General features: G+C 51.4%; 1 protein-coding gene across 1 annotated transcript; it reads right to left on the reverse strand.

The window, feature by feature from the left end:
• On the reverse strand, positions 1 to 23,772 carry pard6gb (par-6 family cell polarity regulator gamma b). Its single transcript, XM_048993205.1, has 3 exons — positions 23,414 to 23,772; positions 19,487 to 19,709; positions 1 to 3,465 (listed from the first exon to the last, which is right to left on the reverse strand). The coding sequence occupies exons 1-3, from the start codon at positions 23,483 to 23,485 to the stop codon at positions 2,513 to 2,515; spliced, it is 1,248 nt and encodes a 415-aa protein (XP_048849162.1). The 5' UTR covers positions 23,486 to 23,772; the 3' UTR covers positions 1 to 2,512.

Below are 23,772 nucleotides of genomic sequence, written 5' to 3' on the forward strand. Positions count from 1 at the left end.
ATCTTTTAATTTCTTTATTTTAAGTCATCTTTTAAAAATACAAAAAGTTTAATACATAGTAAGAAAAACAACAGTAATAATATTCACATACAAAATTAAAATTTACTGTATAATCTGAGGAATGAGTTTCAAGTGACGTTTACCGTGGATTTATCAATGCAACAAGGATACTGGGGGAAACACTTTGACACACTGGTAAACTCAAGTGGAATAAACACTCAAGAGAGTTGGACATAAAGAATTTTACACTTGTGCAAAAAATCTCTTTATACATACAGTCAAATGTGAGACACATGCTAAAGTTTTTAAAAACCAGTTATGCAGTTTGATCAGCTATGTTGTGCTCCTGCAATGTGACTAACAAAGTTAATCAAACCACCCTCTCTCTATTTCAGCTAGTAAGTCTGTCAGACGGAACATTTAGAATTGAATTTCAATTAGACTATTACGGTACCTGAAAATGTCATTTGATAAGCGCGGTGTATGTGGGAAGGAAATCTACACCCACGCTGGTTTGGGTTCCCATTCTGGTTAGCCAGATTGAAACAAATTTGAACCGCCTGCTACAGCATGCGGCCCATTATCTCTTATTACATATGTTTTTAAAAGAAATATTGCAGCTAGTGTTCATGATATTTTTTTCTGATCGGTAAGTCTACCAAACAAAACCTTTCCGAACATGATCGTACTAAATTCAACTGTTCATGTAGGTTACTCCCTGTGTTGATCGCTCGTAATTGCATGCATGCAGTAATAGACAAGGACAATAGTATTCGCGGAAATTCAGACATTTTCAAAATAAATTAAAAGTAGCGTAAAATTCCTCACGAGCGGAGGGTGAATTCGAATATAATTACCGCATCGTACCAGCAGGTGGTGTTGTCTAAAAGAAAATGATATCCACGGGGTGGGGGGGGGGTGACTGCTCAGTTCACATACAACTGCAAAAACAGGAAATTTATCAGCCTTGTCTGAGAATTATAATAAACAAAGTAAAAGCAAATAAAAACAATCTATATTTCGTTGAACAAAAAAGGAAAATTCACACAATTGGGGAATACTAATAAAATGAACGAGTTATAAAAACAGTACATTACAGCAATAGTTGTTAAAAATGTACCTTCTTCATTTGACTTTAATAAAATCAGCTAAACCACAGTATTCACTAACAGATCTATATGAACTTAAGTTTTACATGTGGACAACAGACTGTGGACCCTCACACAACAGTGTAACCGGTCAACACGTGTGACGTAATTGTCTACATTGGCCTACCAAATAAAACTACACTGTTTTTGAAAAGCGAGTTCCAAACTTCACCTAGGAAAGGAAAAAAAAAACCACCCCCAACCGGATTAGTGAGGACACACAGAGGCCCTCTAGTGTTTCGGATTACACTTCTAGACTGGGAATTATCAAAGCGGGAATCTTAGTAGGAAGTCAACTCTGGGATCTCAAGTGCAGGTGTGAGATAAACGTAATTAAACAGTTAAGGGATCGGGGAGCCCCGCATTTCTCTACGCTGGAGTTAATGTGCTGCATCAGTCACTCTGCATTCCTGCTGTCCGCATGGCCAACTCCTGTGTCCATGTTGAAATAACATTTATGCTTCCTAAAAATGCATCCCTTTCCATCAGTTGCTTAAGAAGCTGTTTAAAATGTACCTTACACCTCCTAAATGCATTTTTATGGTGGTAGATAAGGCACCAGACTGCGCTGTGAGAATGCTGAAAAATGCAACACAAACAAGCCCATTGTGCTAACCCACAGTGGAAATGTGTTTACTTCCCGGATATAAGATAAGGCAGGTAATGGACTCAATGGCACCTATTTGTCCCTCAGTGCAGACAGCTACTGAAAGCAGTAAACGATGGCTGCACTCTTAAAGGGCCAATGCACAATAATGTGACAGACGCTTCTGAAAAAGGAGGACAGCCTTCTATCTATGTGAAAAGTTGGCTGAATTCATTAGTGTAGCCTGCCGACGGCGGCCTGGCTGATTCATTGCAACCAACGGAGAGACAGATTTATGACAACATAATAGGCCGTGATCCTGCATTAGAACAACTATTATGCTGAAAATAAGGATCCCTGGAATATTCCAGAAAGGGAGGCTTGCTAGAGTCAGGATAGGCTTTTGGATCATTAAAATGGTTTAAAAAAAAAAAAAAAAAAAATTAAAGCTTTACAAAACCTTATTGTTGGTCCCAAAAACCATAAGCGAGAGGAAACTGACACGGCTATCATTTGGTGCTAAAAAAGGAGCAAGATAAATTTAAGAAATTAAAAGGCTCCTCATTTAACAGCAAAGGTTTCTACCAAAACACAAAAAAAAACAATGCAAAACAAACTGAAGTAAAGCAGAAATCTACACAGTTCCAGCATCATGTAGTGGGGGGGGGATAGGAGGTTAGGCTATCAGAGGGGCTGGAAGGGGTGTGCGCAGTTCCACTCTGGGCCTTGCAGGTCAGTCTGTGCACCCGGGCCTGGACCGGTTGGGTTGGGCCCTGCATTATAGAGTGATAACCGTGCCGTCCTCCTCAACGCCACCAGGGGGCAGTGCCAGGCTGTGCCGGGGGTCTATGCGCATGGCGTTCAGGATTTTGTGCAGGCTCCCATTGCTCTCGCGGAAGGCGGGGCTACTGCCATGGTCCCTGTGCAGCCTGAAGGAGGGGCTAGCGTGTGGCACACCATTGAGGCTGGGCTGAGAGTGGAAGGAGGCCGTGGAGATGAGCGAGGGGGGGCGTTTGGGGGTGCTGGGCGAGGCGGTGGCGGGGGCCGGCTGCAAGGCCTGCGAGCGGGAAGTGGCCGAGGCGTTGGAGCGCCGTGACGGGCGCTTGATGCTGCTCTCGATGACGATGTCAGACTCCTCATCGCTCTCCAACTCGTCGCCGGCCAGCCCGTGGGCCCCCAAGGAGCCAGGAGGTGGCGCCGGGTAGCCGGCTGAGCCGCTACTGTCCGTGGACTGGCCCGAGCTGCGACTGCTGCGCACCACGTTGTTGCGCTGGTTCACCGGCTTCACCGTGACGATCAGATTGTGGCTGTTGGCGATCATCATGTCCGTCACCTGGTCCAGCGTCTTGCCCGTCACCTCTATGCCATTGACTTCCAACACCTCGTCGTTGACGGCCAGCAGGCCCGTGCTTTCAGCCAGGCCCCCGGGTACCATGCGGGAGATGAAAATGCCCGGAACCTTCTCCAGGCCGTGCGGTGTGACGCGAACGCTGGTGCCATCGCGGATGTAGAAGCCCAGCGGCCTATCAGAGCCGTGGCGGTACAAGCGCACCCGGCGGTGGGACTCAGGCAGGATGTCCACATCGATGATGGAAGACACGGGCCGGAAGTCCTGCGGCATCCCAATGCGTATCTGCGGCCGCTTGCGGTTGACGTCGTTTCGTAGTGTCACCACGGCCTTCTTCCGCCGCGTCATCGTGTTGGTGCCGAAGTTGCTATAGTCGACCTCCTCTGCAAGACAAAAAGCAGAGCGCTGAGCCGCTGCTCCCATGATCACGGGAATCCCACCGAAATTCATATTAATCCCTAAATGATTGTTTGGTTACTTCCGTCATTTATACACATGTCATTGATTTAAAAATAAACGTACATCATTTCATACTGGCCTGGGGGAGAGGGAAAATTTAATGCTGATTCAAAATTCACAGGAAACAAAAAATCAGCGAAAATTCCTTTTTGAAGGAAAAATGCACTGGCAGGGAAAGTGGACCTTCTGTACCTGGAATCTGGAGTCGACAGAACTCCCTAGGGAGGCTCAGCGGAGGCCCACAATGCGGGACCCGGTTCAAAGAGGGACAGGTAGGCATTATGATGGGGAGTTGGGCTGTCACTCATGAGCAGCAGGGGGGCAGGGTTAATTGGTCACAAGAGCAGGAGGACTCTCGAACCCTGGTGCAAAGCACAAAGCTCCAGAGGGCGCTGGCCCAGCACTACAGCTCTGCGCTCAAACGCATTTACATGGTCAGCACGTTACAGCCAGTGTGTGGAAGTGCTGGGGCGTAAATGTGCCTGACTGCAGGAAGAACGGACACCGGCGCTCTTCAGCCGAGTTTCTGCACCAGCAGCGCATTCCTGCCCCGCTGCGCTATTCGATCTCAGGGAACCTCCCTCGTCTGTTCCTGTGCGGGGCCCAAACCGCGGCATCCTTGCGTGTAAGCCAGCAGATAATCTTTTTAAGAACAGTCGCCCCCTACAGGCTGAGTATGCAACAGCACAGTCTCAGCACAATGGCCCAAACTCGAATCCCTTTAATCTAAAACATTCTGCATACTGTCCCTTTTATTATTCATTCTGCATACTTTGTCTCTCTTTATTGTCACTGTACAATGAGATGACATTTGGATCATCCTGTAGAAACCTAAATAAAAACTATTACGATTATTATTCTCCCCCTGTTCCTCCAGATTTCCCAGTAGCAGGAAATAAGAGCAAACAACCAGCCAAGGTTGGCTTTGTAGATACGCTCGGACTTGCCCTGAAGGTGAATCATAGGAAGCCATGCGAGCTGACTCAGGCCAACCTGCCGTCTGCAGTGACTCAAGTAGACCTGCCATCAATGGTGAGCTCACAGAGGCCCTACAGACATGCCCCAGTACACGCGTGTTTCTTATGAAAACACCCCGTCTTCAGGAAAGTACCGTAAACCGTACGTGGGCAGAACAAGCAGCTTGGTCATCAGTGACCTTCCCTTCTTCGGCTCATGACACACAGATGAAACCCAAGATGTTATGTTGCCGGGAAACTTTGTTTTGAATCCCGCAGCCCCTCATCAAGCACGCCACCTTTTCATCCAACCCTCATCCCGCCACAGAGGAGACCCAGGCACAACAATGCGAGAGACGGCGCGGGAATACGGGCCCCAGGGATCCTCCGCCGTCTCCATGGAGATGGGGATTAGTCAGTGCCGTCGACCCGGGGTCATATGACCTCCCTCGCCCAGAGGGCCACTGCTCATCCTTGGATGGACACGTACAAGGTTCACAGTCTGAGCATTTGCCGGCGTCGGCTGCCCGTCTGCCTCCCCGGAAGAAGTTCCGTCGGATTAGGGGATGTATTTTTTGAGTGAACTGTGGCTAACGGACACGAAAGGCAGGAGGCGTCCCGGGCCAGATATTCCCCTCGACACCAAACCGGGACCACACCGAGAGAGACGCCCTTCCAGGAGCGACATCAAAGGCCCGGCCACCTTCACTCTCAGCCTTTACCGCCATCGCTGTGATTAGATCCAGACCTGCTTCTCATTGCGTGCTAGAATCTGTGCTGTAAGTGCGAGTCCCTGATGGGAAACACATTTCCGGCTCTCTGGGGCCAAACAGCACCCTCCCACCAGTACCCTGCCCAGGTCCCCCTGTTCGAAACCCAATATGCCTAACAGGGTAGACGTTTTGCTTCCGGTACAGAGACCCAGCATCGAAATGGGTCACGTCCCCAAGCCGCTGCTCCGCCGACCCCATTGGGTTTCCGCTCGAGTTCTTGCATACAATGGATGGCAGGGACCCTGTCCAGAGAGCGCTCGCCCCCTGGTGGTTACGTGAAGAAGCAGCACCGGAGCTGCCCAGGCTACAGCCTGATTCAGATGGGTCCTGACACACTAATCCCCCCACCTCAGCAAGGCATGATGGGAAAGCAAATGCCAGCTGACTGATCAAAGGCTGGCTGGCCATTTTAGCGCTCCAGTGGAATGGTTCTAAGCCTCTGAGACCCTGGGAACAGGCCCGTTGGCTGGGGGGGGGGGGGGGGGGGGCTGTTTACTTTTACAGTTAACCTGTTTCTAGTGCCTCAGATTCACTGTGATCCTGCTCCGCCAGTCTGCGGATCAAAGCTAAATTTAACGGTTCCCTGATAAAGGGGTCATACCAACATGTACTATAAACCAAGCAAGAGATTGTGATGAACACGCTGGCGCAGCAGCAGTGCGGGGGGTTTAAATCAGGGCTCAAGGTAAAGCCTCCCACCTCCCTCACACTGACTCGCAGTGCTACCAGTGCTACCCCCCCCCCCCCCCCGACTGGAGACCGGGGCACAGAGACTAGCAAACAGACCCAACACTCCAGACGTGCGTGAGCGTGCACAGAGCTGGAATGCGAGGTCAAGCCCGTGCCCCCCCCCCGGGGTCAGATTAGGCAGCATGGGTCAGAGCACCACAAAACCAACTGGGCCTGCGCCCATCGGTCGGTCCACCATGAGCAACACGAGCCCGTAACTCCGGAGAGCAAGCCGGTGCACACAGAACCTCTTCGGCCAGCCAGCGTCCCGAAGGATCGACTGAGAGGGACGTCGGCAAGGATCCCGACGCTGACGACCGGCCGAGAAGTATAAGCATGTACGTGTAGGGAAAGTGTTAGCTTAGCACACCGCTGATTAGGGCTGCATCTGTCTGGAAGCTGAATAAAGGGGCTGGTCTGGCATCAGTTATGGCCATTTGGTGTTAAATAGCTGGTGAAACCCTATGAGAGAGAATCATGGAAAAAAGAAACTGAGCAATAAAACGTTTTAGGGCCAAGCAGCACTGGTACAAAAGTGGCCTAAGAGGCTAATCCTCCGCGCTGTGGCCCATTAGCGCACCTCAGCTCTGTGGGGCACTAAAGGTAGCATAAACGACAGTGAAATCACCTCTACCACTTAAACACACAACACCCCCCCCCACTCTATACCCTCAGGCAGGTGTCCAGAGGAGGGGCTCAGGAGACTGAGAGCCCGTTCTGGGTCAGGAAGGTACTAGTTGACCCTGAAGACCCAGTAGAGCTGGTTTCTGGTGGGGGGGACATGGTGTCACCTACCCTGACATCACACACAGATTAGCGTTAGCTTGCTATGGAGCATCCATTGTGTTGTTTCAGGCAAGAAAAGAAAAAGGAAACGTATTCAGAGCCGCGAGTACAGTTCCATGGGCTCTTTGTAAGACAAAACACAGGGGTGCGGGCCGCGTGCGAGTGAGGGGGACGTTAATTATTCATCTGCGAGTGTCTCACACAATAGCAGAGCCACAGATAAATACCCGCTGTCTGAAAAGGGGACAGCGGCTCTCTGTCCTCTCTCACTACCCTCCCTGTTGTTTTCCAGGGACGGATCACACGTGTCAGACCCAAACTGCCAGGGACCGGGGGGGGGGGGGGGGGGTGTACGCTGGTGACGACACCCCCGAGGGCAGGAGCTGACGAGTGGCTCTCACCAGCAAAGCCATAACTCTGAGGCGTGGCCCCAAACAGCCCTTCTGATCACAATCGTGTACCAGGTCGCTGCCTGCTTTGGTTCAGTCTGGAGGCTTTCGGCATTATCCAGAAGATGCAGCCGTGACATGGGACCGCCTTTCATTTCCTGCCCCGTACGTGTTAAAAGAAGCCCTCCGGTCACGTTTCCTGTATTCCTGTATGTACAGAGGGGCTGGCGTGTCCAGTGATGCAGGCAGATGCAGGCAGATGCAGGCAGATGCAGGCAGATGCAGGCAGATGCAGGCAGATGCAGGCAGATGCAGGCAGATGCAGGCAGATGCAGGCAGATGCAGGCAGATGCAGGCAGATGCTGCGGTAGGGGGCTTGGCAGGCCTCGGAGCACGGAAGGAGCGCTCCTGGCCTCCCGCCGGCCGGCCGGCCCAGGATGTGCTTGCTCTGCATTTCCACCTAACCACCCCCCCCCCACATTAGCGGCACGGATCACATCTGGAAGCGTTCATGGCGTCCGTGCTGCTGGGAGGAAGCCCTGCGCCTGAGACAGGCCCCGTCTCCACCCTCCACCACACCTCACAGTCCCGCCGCGCCGCCTTCTGGACCTCACCGGAATCTTCCATCCCGCAGGTCGGTGTCTCACCGTGCTCCGGATCCGTGGGTCGAGGAGACGCAACGTTCCGGGCTCCATACGCGGACGCCACGCGGGCCAGTGCCGCCAGGAATTCCGTCTCTGGCACAGGAAACGGGAGCGACGCCAAACGCTCGCCAGACATGAATATTCATGCTGCTCGCCGCTAAAATCGCTCTTCAACTGGCCTCAAAAAGTCCCGAGAAACAAATGGACGTCAGACAGAGCACTTAGGAAGAAGCTTGTTTGTACTGCATGACAGTCCGGAGGCACAAAAACACCCGGGGCAGCCACAAATGGACACAGGCGCATAAACACACACACTCACACTGCTGGGGTCAAACGCAGCCCTTCCAGAGAAGGTGGCCCAGTCTGCTTGCTTGTCTGTGATTATTTTTGATTCACACACAAGGTTTCGGGCCAAAACAACTGTGTCTGGCTGGACCGCAGTGCTCAGGAGCTACAGATGGTCACGTGCAGATTTTATCTGGTTAGTTTTAACAATGATGGAACCTGCACACAGGACCGATCCAACATGCAGGTCAGGTGGTGACAGTGGGAACCACATCGTTTGGGAAACACAAGAACGAATGCGAGTGAGCCGCTGTAGATGGGAGTAGGCGATGGCCCTTAGGGACTGGGGGGGTCTGAAAAAGACGATTTTTAATGTAGCCCCATTCAGAAGATCTGTTTGTAATCAAACGTGGGCCACACTAGGACTGGAGGGCAGGATACGCCTTTCCATGGGTTTACGGCTGCAAACAGAACAGCAGGTAATGCAGTTCCAGAACATTCTGGACCACACAAACCATACGCAATGCACCCTCCTAAATGGGGATATGGTTACCTTAAAACACTCATTCAGCCACCTACAAGACCAGCCTCTGGGGTCACAGTTCAGACCCCCAGCCAGGGCACCTTCTCTTCAGCACAGACCCCTGACACAGACCCCATACAGCGAGTAGGGGTGGGGCACGGGCCAGTTTCATTGACTCTTTATTGCTATAGCAACGGCCTGACACAGCCAATCAGAGACTCAAGTTGTGCAAAAAAGTCGCCAAAAAACAACTGTAAGTGCAATCTTTCAGTGAGATTTCAGCAAGTAAATACGTTTAGAAGGAGAGGCCATATTTACAAACAGGGTCTAAACACAAGGTTCGCACTAAAAGCAGATGCCAACCACTGGCTTGTTCTGGGAAACGGCTGGCAAGGAAAACATGGCCTCTGTAAAGAGCCAGGCCACACCTCAAGGGGCCGGCGCTTGCTGTGCACCAGGCGGGGGGCGCTGCACGCTCCACATGGGGACCGTAATTACAGACGCACGGGGACAGCCTTCGGGATGAAGCCCTCGGCAGAACGGCGGCACTCCGTCCCACTCTGTGGTTTGCGGCATCTAAAGTGTCCTGTGGTCGCTGAGAGGGGCCTCCGATTACACTGGGCCGGGGGGGGGCATTTACGGTGCCCCAGGCTCGAGGCGCACAGCGGCCGGAGCAGCCGGCGTCACCCGGGTGACAAGAGGCGACCGTCTGGTGGAGTCACACGGCGCGGTGTTACATAAAGAGCGTCGACGTTGAGGAGAAAACGAAAGAAGAGCTGGCGGCGTGGGTAAACACCAAACGATCCGTGAATTGGGCAACCGTGGTGCAGGCCCCGACAGGTCTGGACCGGTGCCTTGAGCGCTACCTGCCCACGCCCTCTGCCAGGATCATAAGCGGCTTCCCCCCCCGCACCGCCTTCCCCATATCACCTGACCTGGCCTGGCCTCCCTGGAGTGTGTTCTCTCCCCCCAGCCTAGCTGTTCAGGCTCCGACCCCCCCCCCATTCCCTCCCCCACATATCCCTCTGATCAACAGTACTGGAGGGGGGGGGGGGGGTCCTCGGAACCAACCCCTTTGAACCTTTGCCAAGACTGTCATTCTAGACTGAATCACAGTTTCTTTCATTTAATATCTTGTATTACAAGAATATCATGTCTTGTTAAAAATGATAATAAAACTCGTAATAACTACCAAAATAATAGAATTAGGACAGCAGCTGCCCTGCAAATATGCGGGACTCTGCGCCAACACGTCCAGCTGGGTAACGTTTCCCGTCACGCTCTGGGCGTGCGCCGACGGCGGAGCCGCGCTGCGTGACGTGGTGCCGAGCCGGTCTTTCCATGTTGCTCACGCTCTCGCGCTGATTCAGGCTGATGTCACACACCTCGTCTACCTGTGGAGATTCACACGCCATCCCCCGTCTCAGGGCTACATGATCGGCACGAGGTGATCATGGAGAGATAAGGGTGTTGTGGGGGCGGCGTGACGTTGCACCAGGGGCGTGAGGCTGGCACACATGTGCCACGTAGGCGAGTTGCCCTCAAAAGAACATACCATTCCAGATGTGAGATTAGAGGAAACGTCTGTTTTGTCTGGACCCCATACCTCCTCAGACGGTGTGTGTGCATTGACACACGCTTACGTCTAACGCTTTCTGAAATAACAATGGCAATTCATGCCATTCAGGGGCCTGCACTGCCATGACCGTGACGGGGCTGGTATACAATTCCCTTAAAGGCTCGACCCGTTTATGCAAGGCGGCAAAACCCGAAACTCAGGAGACGGGATGACATCACCCAGATCCCCCGGTGGTCCTGCTTGGGCGGCCGAACCCGGAAGGAAGATGCTGAAGGCAGGAGACGATTCAAAAGAGGAAACGGCGGGAAGGCAAAACGACGAACGTAAGGAGCCTTAAGCCACAGGGCCATGCAGGTGCGCGAATCGTGCGCCCATGACGACACGAAGAGGACGACGCAGAGACACTGGGATCAAACGAGCAAAAGATGGGCGTTTGCAGAAGTCACGGAGGGATATAAGACTGTTCTCTAAAGCTGTAGCAGATGAATGGCAGATGAATGTCCAGGGGGCAAACTAACCAGTCTGGCTAACCAGTCTAGCTAACCAGTCCACCTATGTCAGCTGGTAAGTCTTTCCCAACCGCGAACAGGATCAGTGAGTGTCGTTGTCAGCCAAGCCTGACATCTGCGGCCCTTTTATTGAGACAATACCGGTTACTTTAGCTCTGCTCCCTTGAATAAGTCAGCAGGTCAACAAGTTTACTGCAGCTAAGCCACTCCTTGCTGCGAAGACCTTCAGACCGTCTCAACAAACCGACAGCGTCATGCACAGAGCGTGAAGGCGATATTGCTCATTAAGGGTCATTTGTCAAACACTTTGCACTCAAAATTGTTTTCCAAAAACACAAAGTAGTTAAATAAGTCTTCAGACCCCAAGGCATATGCCAGTCTGGGTAAAAACTCTAAGGGACGACCGTCAAACCTCAAGGAAAATCTGCGTCTCGGTGACCTAAGTGGCAGTTTTGACGGAAGGGGTATTTACAGTTGCCACAGAGAGGGGACAGGGCAGCAGTGCGGTCAGCGTAGCCCAAGATCAGCGGGGTAACTGCATGAAGTAAATTACAGCTCCTAAACGATGGCCAAATTATTTCAGATTCCGGAAACACTGCGGATTTACGGGGGATGCGCAGTAAACAGGCGCTCTGATGACCACCCCCGATAAGGACCCTCGGGGGGAATCAGGAGGGCGCTGAGATACCGCTACGTGACATCTTACACATTTATTGAAACATTTAGCGTGCTAATGACCAGAGAAACCTCAATGGAGAAATGTGGTTGATCAGGTCTGTCAGAAGTGGCCTCATTCGACCAGCTCACGGCAAGGCCAAGGGGAAGGCACTTTGAAGAGCTGTGACTCGCTCGAAGCTCAACTAATCAAAAGGTCTCGCTCAGTCAGTCTTGTGACACCATCCACATCTCCAGGTAACAGGCCACCGGGCTAGAAAATGGGGACACTGGTTTCCAAATTCTCCGCCCCAGGCAAATCTATTGATTCTTCCGAAACTGGTCAAACTACAGAATATGTGACGTCACTCAATTTTCCGACAGGCTGTCCTGGACGTTCGTTGCCACATATCTTCCTGGAAAATGCCAGTAATGCTCAAACAAACAAACAAAACAGTCCTGAGTAACTGTTTTTCTGTTACGCTACAAGCAAAAAGTGCGGAAACCAGGGAGGGGAACAAGGCCCCACCCCCACCCGCTTTAGTATGACGAAAGAGAAAGTAGGACTTAGGAGGCGGTCTGAACATGGGGGGGGGGGTTGACACTGGATAAGGGCCTAGTTTGTTAACAGCTTACATTGCCTTTGCCTTTAGCTCTTTGTACATTTAAATAATATTCTTACTTTCTTTGATTGCACTTTATGAGAATCTCCATATGTCACCCCCCCCCCCACATGCCTCACACCTCCAAGTGGCACTCAGATGTGTGGCCCCGTGGAGCCGCGGCCCACCCAGAGCCCCCGGCCGCGGCTGAAGCCTGCGCCAAACCTGCACTGCTCCACTGTAATTACCAACGCTCAAAATAACTGGCAGCGTGTTTACAGAGCAGCATGCTCCCTGCTCCCACGGCAGGGTCAGAAGCAGGCAGTGTGGCCGGGGCGGGGTCTGGCCGGGGCGGGGTCCAGCCAGGGTGGGGTCAGGGGGGCCCCGATGGGGCCGATGACCGCAACCTGACCCCAAATTCAGCAAACGGTGAGCAAACTCTTAGCTAATCATCCTCAGCACTCAGTAACTTGGGAGCAGGAGCCAGCGAACCACGCTTTTATTGTTTTTACAGCAAACGGGTAATAAAACAAGCAAAACAAAGCTGTTTCATCAAAAGTAGACTGTACCGCAGCCAGCAGAATTCAGTTATTTAAGGTTATTGCTAATCTTAGGCATTTTGACTGGTAGTTAACTGGCTGTTTGCGAGCAGCGTGCCTAATGGCAGCAGGGAAGCCCATTAATGCCAATCATATCTGCTTTTAAAATATATATGCAGGATCTTTATACCTGTGCCTTACCACACCCTGTGCTAGATTGACTTTCTCTGTACAGAAATTACTCTTTAAAATACGAGTGCTTAGAGAGGTTAGTTTGACAAGGAATGATTTATCAAGACACTTAACCAGTCAAAATGAAGGTATACTATTTGCAAAGCAACACATTAAATAAGCATAAATATTACTGTAGTGTTTTACTGCGCTATCTGGTCCCTTTACATCAATGTAATTAAAGACAATACAGGAAACAATATCCCTTTTAAATGCAAGTAAATGCCAGTCGCATCCTTGATGTCTTCTGGGAGGGTCACCGGTGTGGTGTGGGGGCGCTGGGAACAGTTCAGGTCACAGGCAGAGGGTCTAGCCAGGTAGTGGCTTTCAGTGCTATATAGGAGTGTGTGTGTGTGTGTGTGTGTGTGTAAGAAAGAGAGAGAGTGCACGTGTACATACACCACAATCTATATCAAAGCCCAAACTTCACTGACAGATGAATGATGACGCGGTCAGATGACAGAAACAAACTTTTAAAGATAAGGAGAGACCCTTAGTGCCCCATGTAACCTCGAGCTGCACACAGCACACAGGCACGGTCAGAGCCGGGCCCCTGCTTTCCAACCTCTGTGTGCCCCCCCCCTCCCCCCCAGCCCCCCCATGCACTGCCGTTTACACGGCTGGCAGAGGCGTGTGGGTGCCGGTTTGTGCTCACGCAGGAAGAACGTGTCAGCAGCGGGACACGCCCGGTCATGCCCAGGCCGCAGGAGCGATCGCATTAACTCCAGAACATGCAGCACCAGCGGAAGCACCGGGGGAGCGGGGCCGGGGGGGGGCGCCCGCCTGTGTACAGCACTCTAACCCACTGGTGCCGACTCATGTCGTCTGGCCCACCAGGCTGGACGCCTTTACTCACCAGATAGGTAACCACAGCGGCAGATAGGGGGCGCCGCCTGGTCAGGGGAGTGGGGAGGAGGCATACAGGGTATTTATAGCTGCAGAGGGCATATCACCCCCCCCCCACTTTCCTTACTCCAGTCCGCTGTATTCAAGTGACCCAGAAAACACTGGAACTACAGCACAAAAAAACAAGCAGAGGCCATCCTCATGGGGCAGCCAGGCCACAGATCAGGGCGGGCAGGGTCACCCGCTTCCCAGAAAACCCGGAACCGCCTGGCCAGGGGACACACATGTGGGAAGCTCAGCCCCCCCCATACTGGGCTGAGGAAGCCAAGAACAAAGCAACGAAGAATTCAAAAAACACATAAGCGTGGGGCAGGATTTCAGCACAAGAGAAGCTGTGAGCTGCACACCTCAGCAGGTCTGGGGAAGCCATTGGTGCTTTCGCTACTGGAGAGAAGGAAAGAGGGACACAGGGCTGAGAGGAGAGGCATGTCCGCAAAAGGGAGTGGGGGGGGGGCCCATCCAGCAGCTCGGCACTCTCCAAGCACAACAAACAAGTTTAATGAAATCAAAACACAACCCCTGGTGCATGGGGGGAGGACAGGACAGCGAGACCCCCCACGACCATGTCCCTCGTGCTCCGGAGAACAGCAGAGATGCTTGTTTGAGCTGAACACTTCACCCAGTTTAAGCCCCGCCCACTGAGCCTGTGGCCTCCGACGCGAATGAAAGCCGTTTTATCACCTAAGAAACAGCAAATTAACAGCGAGCCGCCAGCGCTGTCAGCTGGATGGGGCGGTGCACAGGCCCTTCCTTGGGTTTCGATCCCATCACCCCCCCCCCGTACACCGTTATACACAGTGAACCCCTTCTAGGAGGAAAAAGGGGGCGGGGCCAAGGAAGAGCAGAGGTTGGAGAGGACCTAACATCAGCCGCCCGGTTGGCCGGTTTCCCTCCGGCGAGCCAATCACAGGCGCCGCCCCCTCACGACCGGCGGGCAGAGGCATCTGGAAGGCACCTGCAGGACCCGCCCAGTCACTCTCACGGACTCCCCAGGCAAGTTGGGGTGACAAGTGAGCGCTGGCGACTGAATGAAATATTGGAAAGATAGTTTAAAATTCCCTCTACCTGGAGGAAAACTGAAAATGTGTCATGTGTGCTGGGAAAGTCAGGAAATCATTTTTAAAAATGCTAACAAAGTAAAACGCTAAAAAAAACAAAACAGAGACTGATATACTGCGGGGTCACAAAAGACAGAGAGGCGAAAAGACAGGCAGCAAAGTGGACACCCACGAGCCACCTAGAAGCCTAAAAATAAAGTTGAGGTCAAACACTATTGACATTCTGTCCAGCCCATAAGTACCGGTCTGCTGGATTTACAGCCTGCTAATGACCTCGTGTAAACTGCAGGATGCAATTTCGCACTGTGACGAGAGGGGAATTCCCCCCGCCCTCCCCAAGTGTACACGCAGACGGGCCCCGTACAGACAGACGCAGCCCTGTTTTGGCCCCGCAGAGACCTTCTCGCCCCAAAGATGGCCGCCCTTATCCCGTCATTGGCAGAGTATCCGGCCCCATGGCTGCAAACGCGGCTAACTGGATGTCTGGAAGCCGGCGCCCCGTTCTGGGCCGTCACGCAGCAGCCTGGCAGACGGCGCAGCTCGGTCTCGTTACAGCAGATTCCCCCAAAGGCCGCTGGCTGTGGCAAACAGCTGGCCAGATGTGCAGCCCTGCAGCTCCCTCCTGGCTACCGGCCGCTGGGTCGGCGGCCAGGAAGACCAAATGAGAATATAGTTGTGTGGCACTAAGCAAAAGCTACTTGTCCAAAGCCTGGTATGTGGGATGGGGAGAGGGGGGGGAGAGGCAGGGGGATTAACTGTTTTGTTAATTGGCCTTTGGTTTTCATGAAACAAAGTCAGCAAATTGGCGTCATAAAGTCAAACGCCCCCCTGAGGGACGCGGCTATTTAGGATTTAAGAAAATGAATGTGAAGGGAGAGGCAAATATATGAGGGCAAGTTCTCTTCCAAGGATAACATGTGGGAAGGGTTATAGTTATGCAGGAGGAATGTCATTGAAGATCCGGGTAGGATCCCTTTCTCAATGGCTGTGGAAAAACGTAAATCCCGACGCACAAATCCCCAGCGCAAAGACGCATCAGGTTGATGCAGGAAAACAGTCACCGGGCCGCCCCAGAGGCGGTGCCTAGCCGAGATTCAGTCATTCTCCATTTACGTTTGTCGGAGGGTCCTCAAAACTACTCTAGGTGCCCATTGTAATGCCTGACCAAAATCCAGGCAACACCACAAAAGATCCCCGTCAATTATTTGTGTTTTATAGATCTACCACGACGCAGATTAAGGGCCACATAAGATCAGTGCAGGTGAATGAGACCTCCAGCAGTTCCTCCTGCTAAACGTGTCTCCACTTCAATTTAGAGAACAATCTACTCTGGTGGACAATGCCTAATGGCTGTGGGTGTAGCAAAGACATGACACCCTCCCCCCCCCCCCCCCCCGCCCCACCCCCATCCATGCCCCTACATGCACATCGGCCAAACTAGGCTCCTGGAAACCTAAGCAGAATAGCATGGCTGAAAACGCAGGAGGAGAACATCTGGCAGCAACCCCCCCCCCCCACCAGTGCGAGGCCTGAGAAACCTGAGCTGGGGCAGAAGGGCAGCCCCCAGTGCACGCATTACCCCACCCTACCCCCCACCGCCTGCACTAACGTCTACATCTGAAATCTTATGGCTAAACCTCACGAGGAGTTCTCACAGTACCAACATCACACCTTCACCGTGAGACCTCCTCGTGAGGAACAGCCTGTTACATTCACACTAAGGGACTATTCCTCACGAGGAAGTCTCACAGTACCAACCTCACAGCTATGTTTAGTTCATGTCTGTACTAATGCATTGCAATTCCAAAAGAAAAGATCTGCATTCGCACTAATGTTATGACCAGTGTTGAAAAATACAACTTAATTCCTATGAAGAATAACCAATTAGGAAAAGTGACAACGAAATGAAGAGAGCTAATCGAGAATGGGTCACGAGCTAAAGTACAAACCAATCGGAGCTGACTGACGTGGGCGTAACAAAAGTTTTTTACATTTATGGGCGTCCGCACTAAAGTATTTACAGAACGATTAGTTGGCACTGAAAAATTTCTCTGCTTCTGGGAAAAAAAAGGACTTTCGGTAATGCTACCGCAAGGCTAAATTGCAAATAAAATAATAAAAACTACGTTGCTAAACGAAAACGTACTAGTGCAGACATACCCTGAGACTAACAGGCTAAGCCTTCAACACCTGATAGCTGGAGATTTGCACATTTATCCACATCTATCAGCGGTAAGCTACCCTCGTTAATCTTTACTCCCGGTGATCCGGTGCCTTCCTACAATCTTCCAAGCTTATCTGATGTCCTCCTTTTTGTCAGCTTGTTTATTCATCATTAGTTATTAAAGGTTTTACTCAAACAAACAACTCGTATAAGTTACAGAAAGGATGGTTTGAGTTACTGGCTACCAAGAGTGGTAATTGGCTCATGATGTACATCTATCAATGTCTGGCTGTATCAGACCCCACAGAATCACCACACAGCTACCCTCCTGCTTGCTAGTATGTTGTGGTGACAAACCACAACGCTGCTGTGAGACTTTAAGCCAGGGCTTGGAGCGGAAGTGGCAGAACGAGACACACGGGCAAGACGATCTGGAGCAGTCAGGGTTCCACTTCCCCTCCTGCAAGACCATCTCATCAGCAAAGCTGTGAGCGCTAAAGGCTAACAGCTAAAAGCTAAGCGCTGAAGACTACATCATCACACAGAGACCCCTTCGGGGGGGCGGGGGGGGGGGACAGGAACCCAGTGCCTGCAGCCAGACTGTCCTTGCTCATCCACGACATGGAGAGGCATCGCTACAATTACGACTTCTGCTTCTTTCTTTGTTTTGTTTTATTTGACGGGAGAACAGAAAAAGTCCTTCAACAACAACAATACAAGAGCTTCGAGAGAAGAAAAAAAAAACACAGCTAACAAAGTAAAACGCTAAAAAATACCCCTAAAAAGGTGTTTACACTTATAAAGGAGTGTAAATACTGGAGGGAATGATGTCAGAGAGCTACCCAAGGACAGTTAAGTGTGACGCATTTCCCATCAGGGACAGGGGGCTTGAGAAACGTATGGCCTCTCTACTCGACGACTCGCCTTTTAACCCCTTAAGTGCCAGGGAAAGGAAGATGACATAATGCGACGAGGCCAAGGCAGCTGCCGACGGGCCTGATACCCGCCAAGGACGGCCTCTGATCTGGGCGGGACGCGACTCAGGTACAGCTGGGCGGTGCTGGGATTCTTAAGGACAAGGAAAGTGTGAGTGTTACTCAGCCTGCAGAGACTAGCGGAGAGTATGAACGTTTAAGCCAGACCTCAGGGGTGTAACGGAGTGCGATTAGGCCTCCTGTACTGTGGGGGGCACTGTTGGCTGGCTGGTTTAGAGTATCCCAGGGCATTCCCCCCTCCCCCCAAGCTGGGACCTGCCCAGCACCATGGGAGACAGATGAGGCCAAACATCTAGGAAGCCCTTTAAACACCCAGTACCCCTACATGACGGTGACAGACAAGGATCAAGAGGACTTCCCACGATGCACCGGGGCACTGACTGCCTCCGCTTCGAAGCACATCCACAGTCCCAAAGCAAAGAGAGCCATGAGCCTCATTCCACAAATTACACAGAATTCTGGGAAAGATGTCAAATGCACATGAGCAGTGTCTCTGAGGTAAGGTTACATTCCAGTGTCTTCCTTCGGGGGGAGCAGCGTGTCCTCATTCCCCGCGTGCCGGCGTCCCGCCGAACTCCCTTCTGCTAATGTTACTGGATCCCTTAAGAACATTCCTGAAAAGATGTGGTTAGCCGGTCCGCCACTGACCCGGCCTTTTAGAACAACTTTTAAAATCAGCCCTCTGATGGCTGCCGGTTTTGTTTTTAACTGTCTGAACTGAATATGAGCTCAAAAAAAAAACTTTATAGTGCAAATGTAACAGTAAAATAAACGGCATTCCTTTTCAGGACAGCGTGATTGCCGCTACTCGACGGCTCGCGCTCTTCCTCCCAAGAAGCTCATGTTTCTGTTACTCAACACTAAGGGGAAAAAAGAAAAAAAAAAAAAACACAAAACACACACACGCATGCATACATACGGAGCCGTCCTCTGCGTCCGGGACCCAGGCACACTAACTGCCAATAGTTCGCCGGCCCGCCAGACCGCATGCTGCGGGGTCGAATCTGACCCCGGAATGACGGCGCCTGCTCACTTTTCGCGCGGCTTTGGTTCCCGTTAGCTGCCTGGGGTCCTTGCCACCGGCTCAGGGAGGCGCTTATCCCGGAGATAAACAGGAAGATGTAGGAAATGTAAAGAAATGCCTCAAAGGGGGCGACTGGCTTCCGCCAGGCCGGGGGATGAAACAGCTCAGCCACAAACGAATCTGTCGCTGACCTCGATTAGATCCACTTCCCCTCGCGAAGGCCAGCCAGGAGCGCGGGGCAGGCGACTTCCTGTCAGAAGCTCTCATTCACGCGCCTGGAGATTAAAGCTACTGGACTTCCAGCTGGAAGCACCACACCCCTCCTTCCCTCGAGGCCCATTATCTACGGCCGGACAAGTCCATGCCGCTTTGGGGCAGGTGGGAGATGAATGAAACACAAACAGGACGGAGCCACTACTGCGGGGGGGGTGCAGAGGGGGATGACCTGCCGTACGTGGGGCAGGTAATCCACTGCATGACCTTGCTGAGGCCTTTGCTTTAGCCAGTATGAGAGACTACCAGGGGGCATACTGGTCCTACCGACCAAACAGAGAGGATAGGCCAGGTCCGGAATGAAGCGTTTTTTGGGGAGACCTCACCTTGTCTCTGGATGAAGATCCGGAGCAGGGGGTGAGCAGACGTCACGGCTTTGCAGAAGTTGTCGTCGTTGTTGATGGGCAGGAGGTCTCCGTGCACGTCGGCATACCCGATCATCACCTCCATGTTGGCGATCCGATGGATGTGCAGGATGAGCTTGTAAAACTCGTCAAACTTCCCCGGCTTCTGGCGGTCCACGGAAAACCTCCGGAATTCCGCCCCATACTGCGGAGAAGAGAAGGTGTCACATGTTACAGGTGGCTCTTGGAAATCCAGACTGCTAAGCCAAGTCCGACAGACTGCAGAGGGTCAGGGTGAAACTGAAGGAGACGATATTGTCTAAACAAGGGATTTAGGGGAAAAAAACTGCCTCCTGGCCTCCAAACCCGAAGGATACGGGTCGGCTAACCGCAGCTGGAGGCATCCGCTCATCACACATGCTGCCAGCTGTCCACAGCAAACCTCAGTGCCCTCAGTCAATTTCTGCATCATTTATTTACAGACAACCGTTTCCTGTAAACAGTCGACCACACCACAAGAGACGAACCTGGCAGAGTGAAAGCACGAAAGGGCAAAATGCACCCGCGGACGCTGAGAAGAAGCTCATGTCTGAGGCAAGGGGAATGACGCTGATGAGGGAGCCCGAGTCCTGTCCTGCGACATGAGGGGGGGCAGGCAGGGGGGGGGCAGAGCACACAACCATGCCCAGCTATGCACTAGCTGTCGCCTTCTCTCACCATGGGAACCTGACCGCCAAAGTCGGCATGCAGAATAATGCGAGTGTCGCAGCTCCTGCAAGAGACGTACTATAAACAGATACAACCGACCTGGAGCCATGCGGGAGAACAAGATGGGGGGGGGGGGGGGCAGAGGACAGGGTCGACTTTGTTCTCACAATAGAAACAGCACATTAATACGTTGGTAATTTGTGCATAGGGCGGCTCAGGGTAATTACCCCCCACCGTCCCCCGAAAACGACAGGCCCGCCCCAGTGGAAAACAGCGAGCCTTTATGAGAAGAAATGTCAGCAACGTGCCAGGGATGGGGGGGTGGGGGGGGGCGGGTGCACGCATGCATGCAAACACACACCGCACTCGCTACTCTGCACAGACGCCTCAGGCAGCCTCCCGAAAGCCGAAGAAACAAACGCAAAGATGCCTCAGTCCTCAGAACACGCCGGAGCATCAGCACTCTCCGCTAGAATCGCATCGGGGAATAATGCATCACTGTTCTCGTGGCAACATGACTCCGACCACGTTATCGCACATGAGCAGTGGCCGATATCAGGAAAAACCGTTAAATAAACACGGTGGGGCAGGTGAGAGATGGCTGCTACTGGCATCGAGTCGCGACAGCATGCTGCAGTTTCGGGGGGAGGGTCTGAACCGACACCCGGGCCGGACTCGTGTCTGTGCGGTCTTCAACCTCTGGCGCTCTTCCACACGGAGCCAGCCTCAGGTTTCAGCTCAGAGTAACACAGAAAGCGGAAAAACAAAGGCAAGGTCCTGAGAGTCCCAGACCGGCTCCCTCCTCTCGATGACGTGAAAAACACCAGGAATTATTCGTGCAACAAGTCCTTGTTCATAATCAAACAAAACTTTTCCTTTTTAAACAGAATGACTTACGAATTACCCCATCTGCAAAACTTAACAGTGAATACTGTGTCATTCCAAACTATTTCAGTAAATAATAATAGGAAAAAAAATAGTTCAGTCTGAGTTTATTTTATGAACAGGTTTACATTTCAGGTCGTCCTTGAACTACTACTGCATTGGCCACTGCAGCCAAAATAACATTGGAGCCATAACCAATACCAGTGAACACAAATCAAATTCAGGGCTATTAGGCGTCACTGTTCATGTCAATTCTATTCCTTTCCAATTTCTATTCCCCTCCCTCAGGCGCCATTGCATACCAGGATTCAGATCAGTTCTGTTCCAATTTCCAGCCCAAGCTATTCAGGTGCCACTGAATACCAGAAGTCAAGTTTCAACATGGTTACAACAAGTCTCTCTCTCCTCAGATACAGGCCCTGCAATGACAGCATGCGGCACGTTGCAGTAACGCCTGCAGGTTCAGGCAGGCACGCAGCAACAGAGAGCCTGCGCTCCACATCTCCATTCTTTCAAATTTGAACTTTTCGGCTTTCACCTTGACAGCCGCCTTGCAAACTATCCTTAAATCTACAAACACTCTACATTCAAGTGGAAATATAAGGGGGTGGGTGGGAAAAAAAACATGGATCTGTGTTGTCATGGAGATGGGGGGGCAGTAAAGCATTCGACAGACTAATTGGTGCCAAACTGCATTGTGTAAGAAGACTGGGTGAGCTATTCCTACGCAGCACCAGATAGACCGAGAGGCATCACAACACATCGCAAAATGCCCTTAAACACTCCATCAAAACAGATGTTGTCTCCCCCCCCCCCCCCCCCAACAGGTGCCCCCAGGGACGGACTCTAAGCTCACAATCGCTGCATGCTTGCTGACATCACACCTGCAGAACAGCTTAGGGACAAACACCAAGGCAGGCACATCCATGTGGCCGGTCACTAAACCAAATCACAACAGACAAAACAGTAGCACTTCAGGTGGCACCTTGATTCAACGTTATCTTATTTGAAACTTTTTCGCAGTCTTCAGTTATGGCTTCAAACCCTGAATTTGAATAGTGTAGAGAGAGAGAGTAATGTGGATCCAGTAGAGACAGGCTTCTTGGAGAAATACAGAAAGTACAGCTTTATAGATATCTGTAAAAAAAATCTGAACTAAGAGCCAAATAGGCTCACTTTAGAACACTAAATCAGAAAAAGTTTACATCTGCTTGTTCTTCCATGAGCTCCTTTATAATAGTTACAAAGTAACTTCTGAAAGGTCCCTCAAAAGCCCGACAACGGAGACCGGGCTGTCAGTTAAATTATGGCTGCATATATTCACCCAGAGGGAACTGCGACCCAGGCATGTCACCCCGCCAAACACCGGGCTGTTCATCCGATACTCAGCTCTACCCCAAATACACCGTTTTACAGCAAAACCAGCAAGCAAGACTGCAATGAAGCGACGGTGCTGTTACATGGGGAAGCTACTAAAATGTCGCCTATTGCACGTCCAACGCATGCATCTGATGGGTCCAAACGTAACGCTTTTGCTTTGTAAATGAAGTCTTTTAGAGGACAGGATAAGATATGTCCGTCGTCGTTGGCTATATCGCTTTGTTGTTCATGGGCGACAGATTGGGAGAGGGCAGATTTCCCCACTGGGAGGGTAATTTTACATCCCCTGAACTGAATAAACCAGAGTAAAACAATTGTCGCGTAACTGTTTTTTCTGTGACGAATAATGTATTGCGAGGATGGCTAGCATACACCGCATGTTTCAGCCGGAGCCCTGCACGTCTGGTGCATTTCCAGTTTTTCAGGAAAATCGTGGGAGTTCAGGAAAAACATTAGCGGCAGAGATGGATCTTGAGTTTTCCCAAGCTGGCGCGCGACTCACCCCAAATTCATGCATTCCGCAGAAAATGCACACGGGGCTTTTGCTCTGCGTCAACGCATCTCCACTTTCCAAAAAAAAAAAAAATCACAAGTTTAATCGTTCCTCACACTTTTACACTACGCATGCAATGGGATTCTCATAAAGTTTACTCCCTTAAAAATATCCAGAATTCCCGCAATCGTATGAGCACGTTCGTTAGTTTTCACTGCGGTAAACGTGGTTCCTATCCGTACTTTTCACTTATGCTGCGTTTTGATCTCATTAGTCCGCTTTTTAAAGCTGCCTCTGCTAGCATGCTATGAGCGACATCTGAAAACCTCTACACGGTCGCCCCACCAACAAACTAAAATAGCAGATGACAAAGTTGAAATAGCAGTACAAAACATCTGAATGCCGGATCACTCAATATAAGCCGCTACTCATGATAAACTTACCTTGCTTTTAACTTCCACCGCATTACAGTCCAAGTACCGCAAGGACTGCGATTTAATAAAACTCCGATTCATTTTCACTCCCTTTTCACTGTCTCTGGTCGCCCGTCGCCCTCTCCGACACCAAAAATAAGGGGAGTCGCCAATCTATCCGCAAAAAGAGAAAAGTTGATCTAAGCAGCACTCTCGGTATTCCTAGATCCGTCCGACTCCAGTCCAGGGTTGTAATCTTCGGCAGAACGGCACGAAAAAACGAGCTGAACCCGCCGCCTGTGGATGGGGGAGCGGGTGGTGAAGTTTGCAATGACATCACCGATCCGCCGGGAGAGGGCTGCCCCGATTCAGCCTGGGATGGGACGGGA

This window comes from Brienomyrus brachyistius, chromosome 23 (genome assembly GCF_023856365.1).
Source record: "Brienomyrus brachyistius isolate T26 chromosome 23, BBRACH_0.4, whole genome shotgun sequence".
NCBI classification, from domain to species: domain Eukaryota; kingdom Metazoa; phylum Chordata; class Actinopteri; order Osteoglossiformes; family Mormyridae; genus Brienomyrus; species Brienomyrus brachyistius.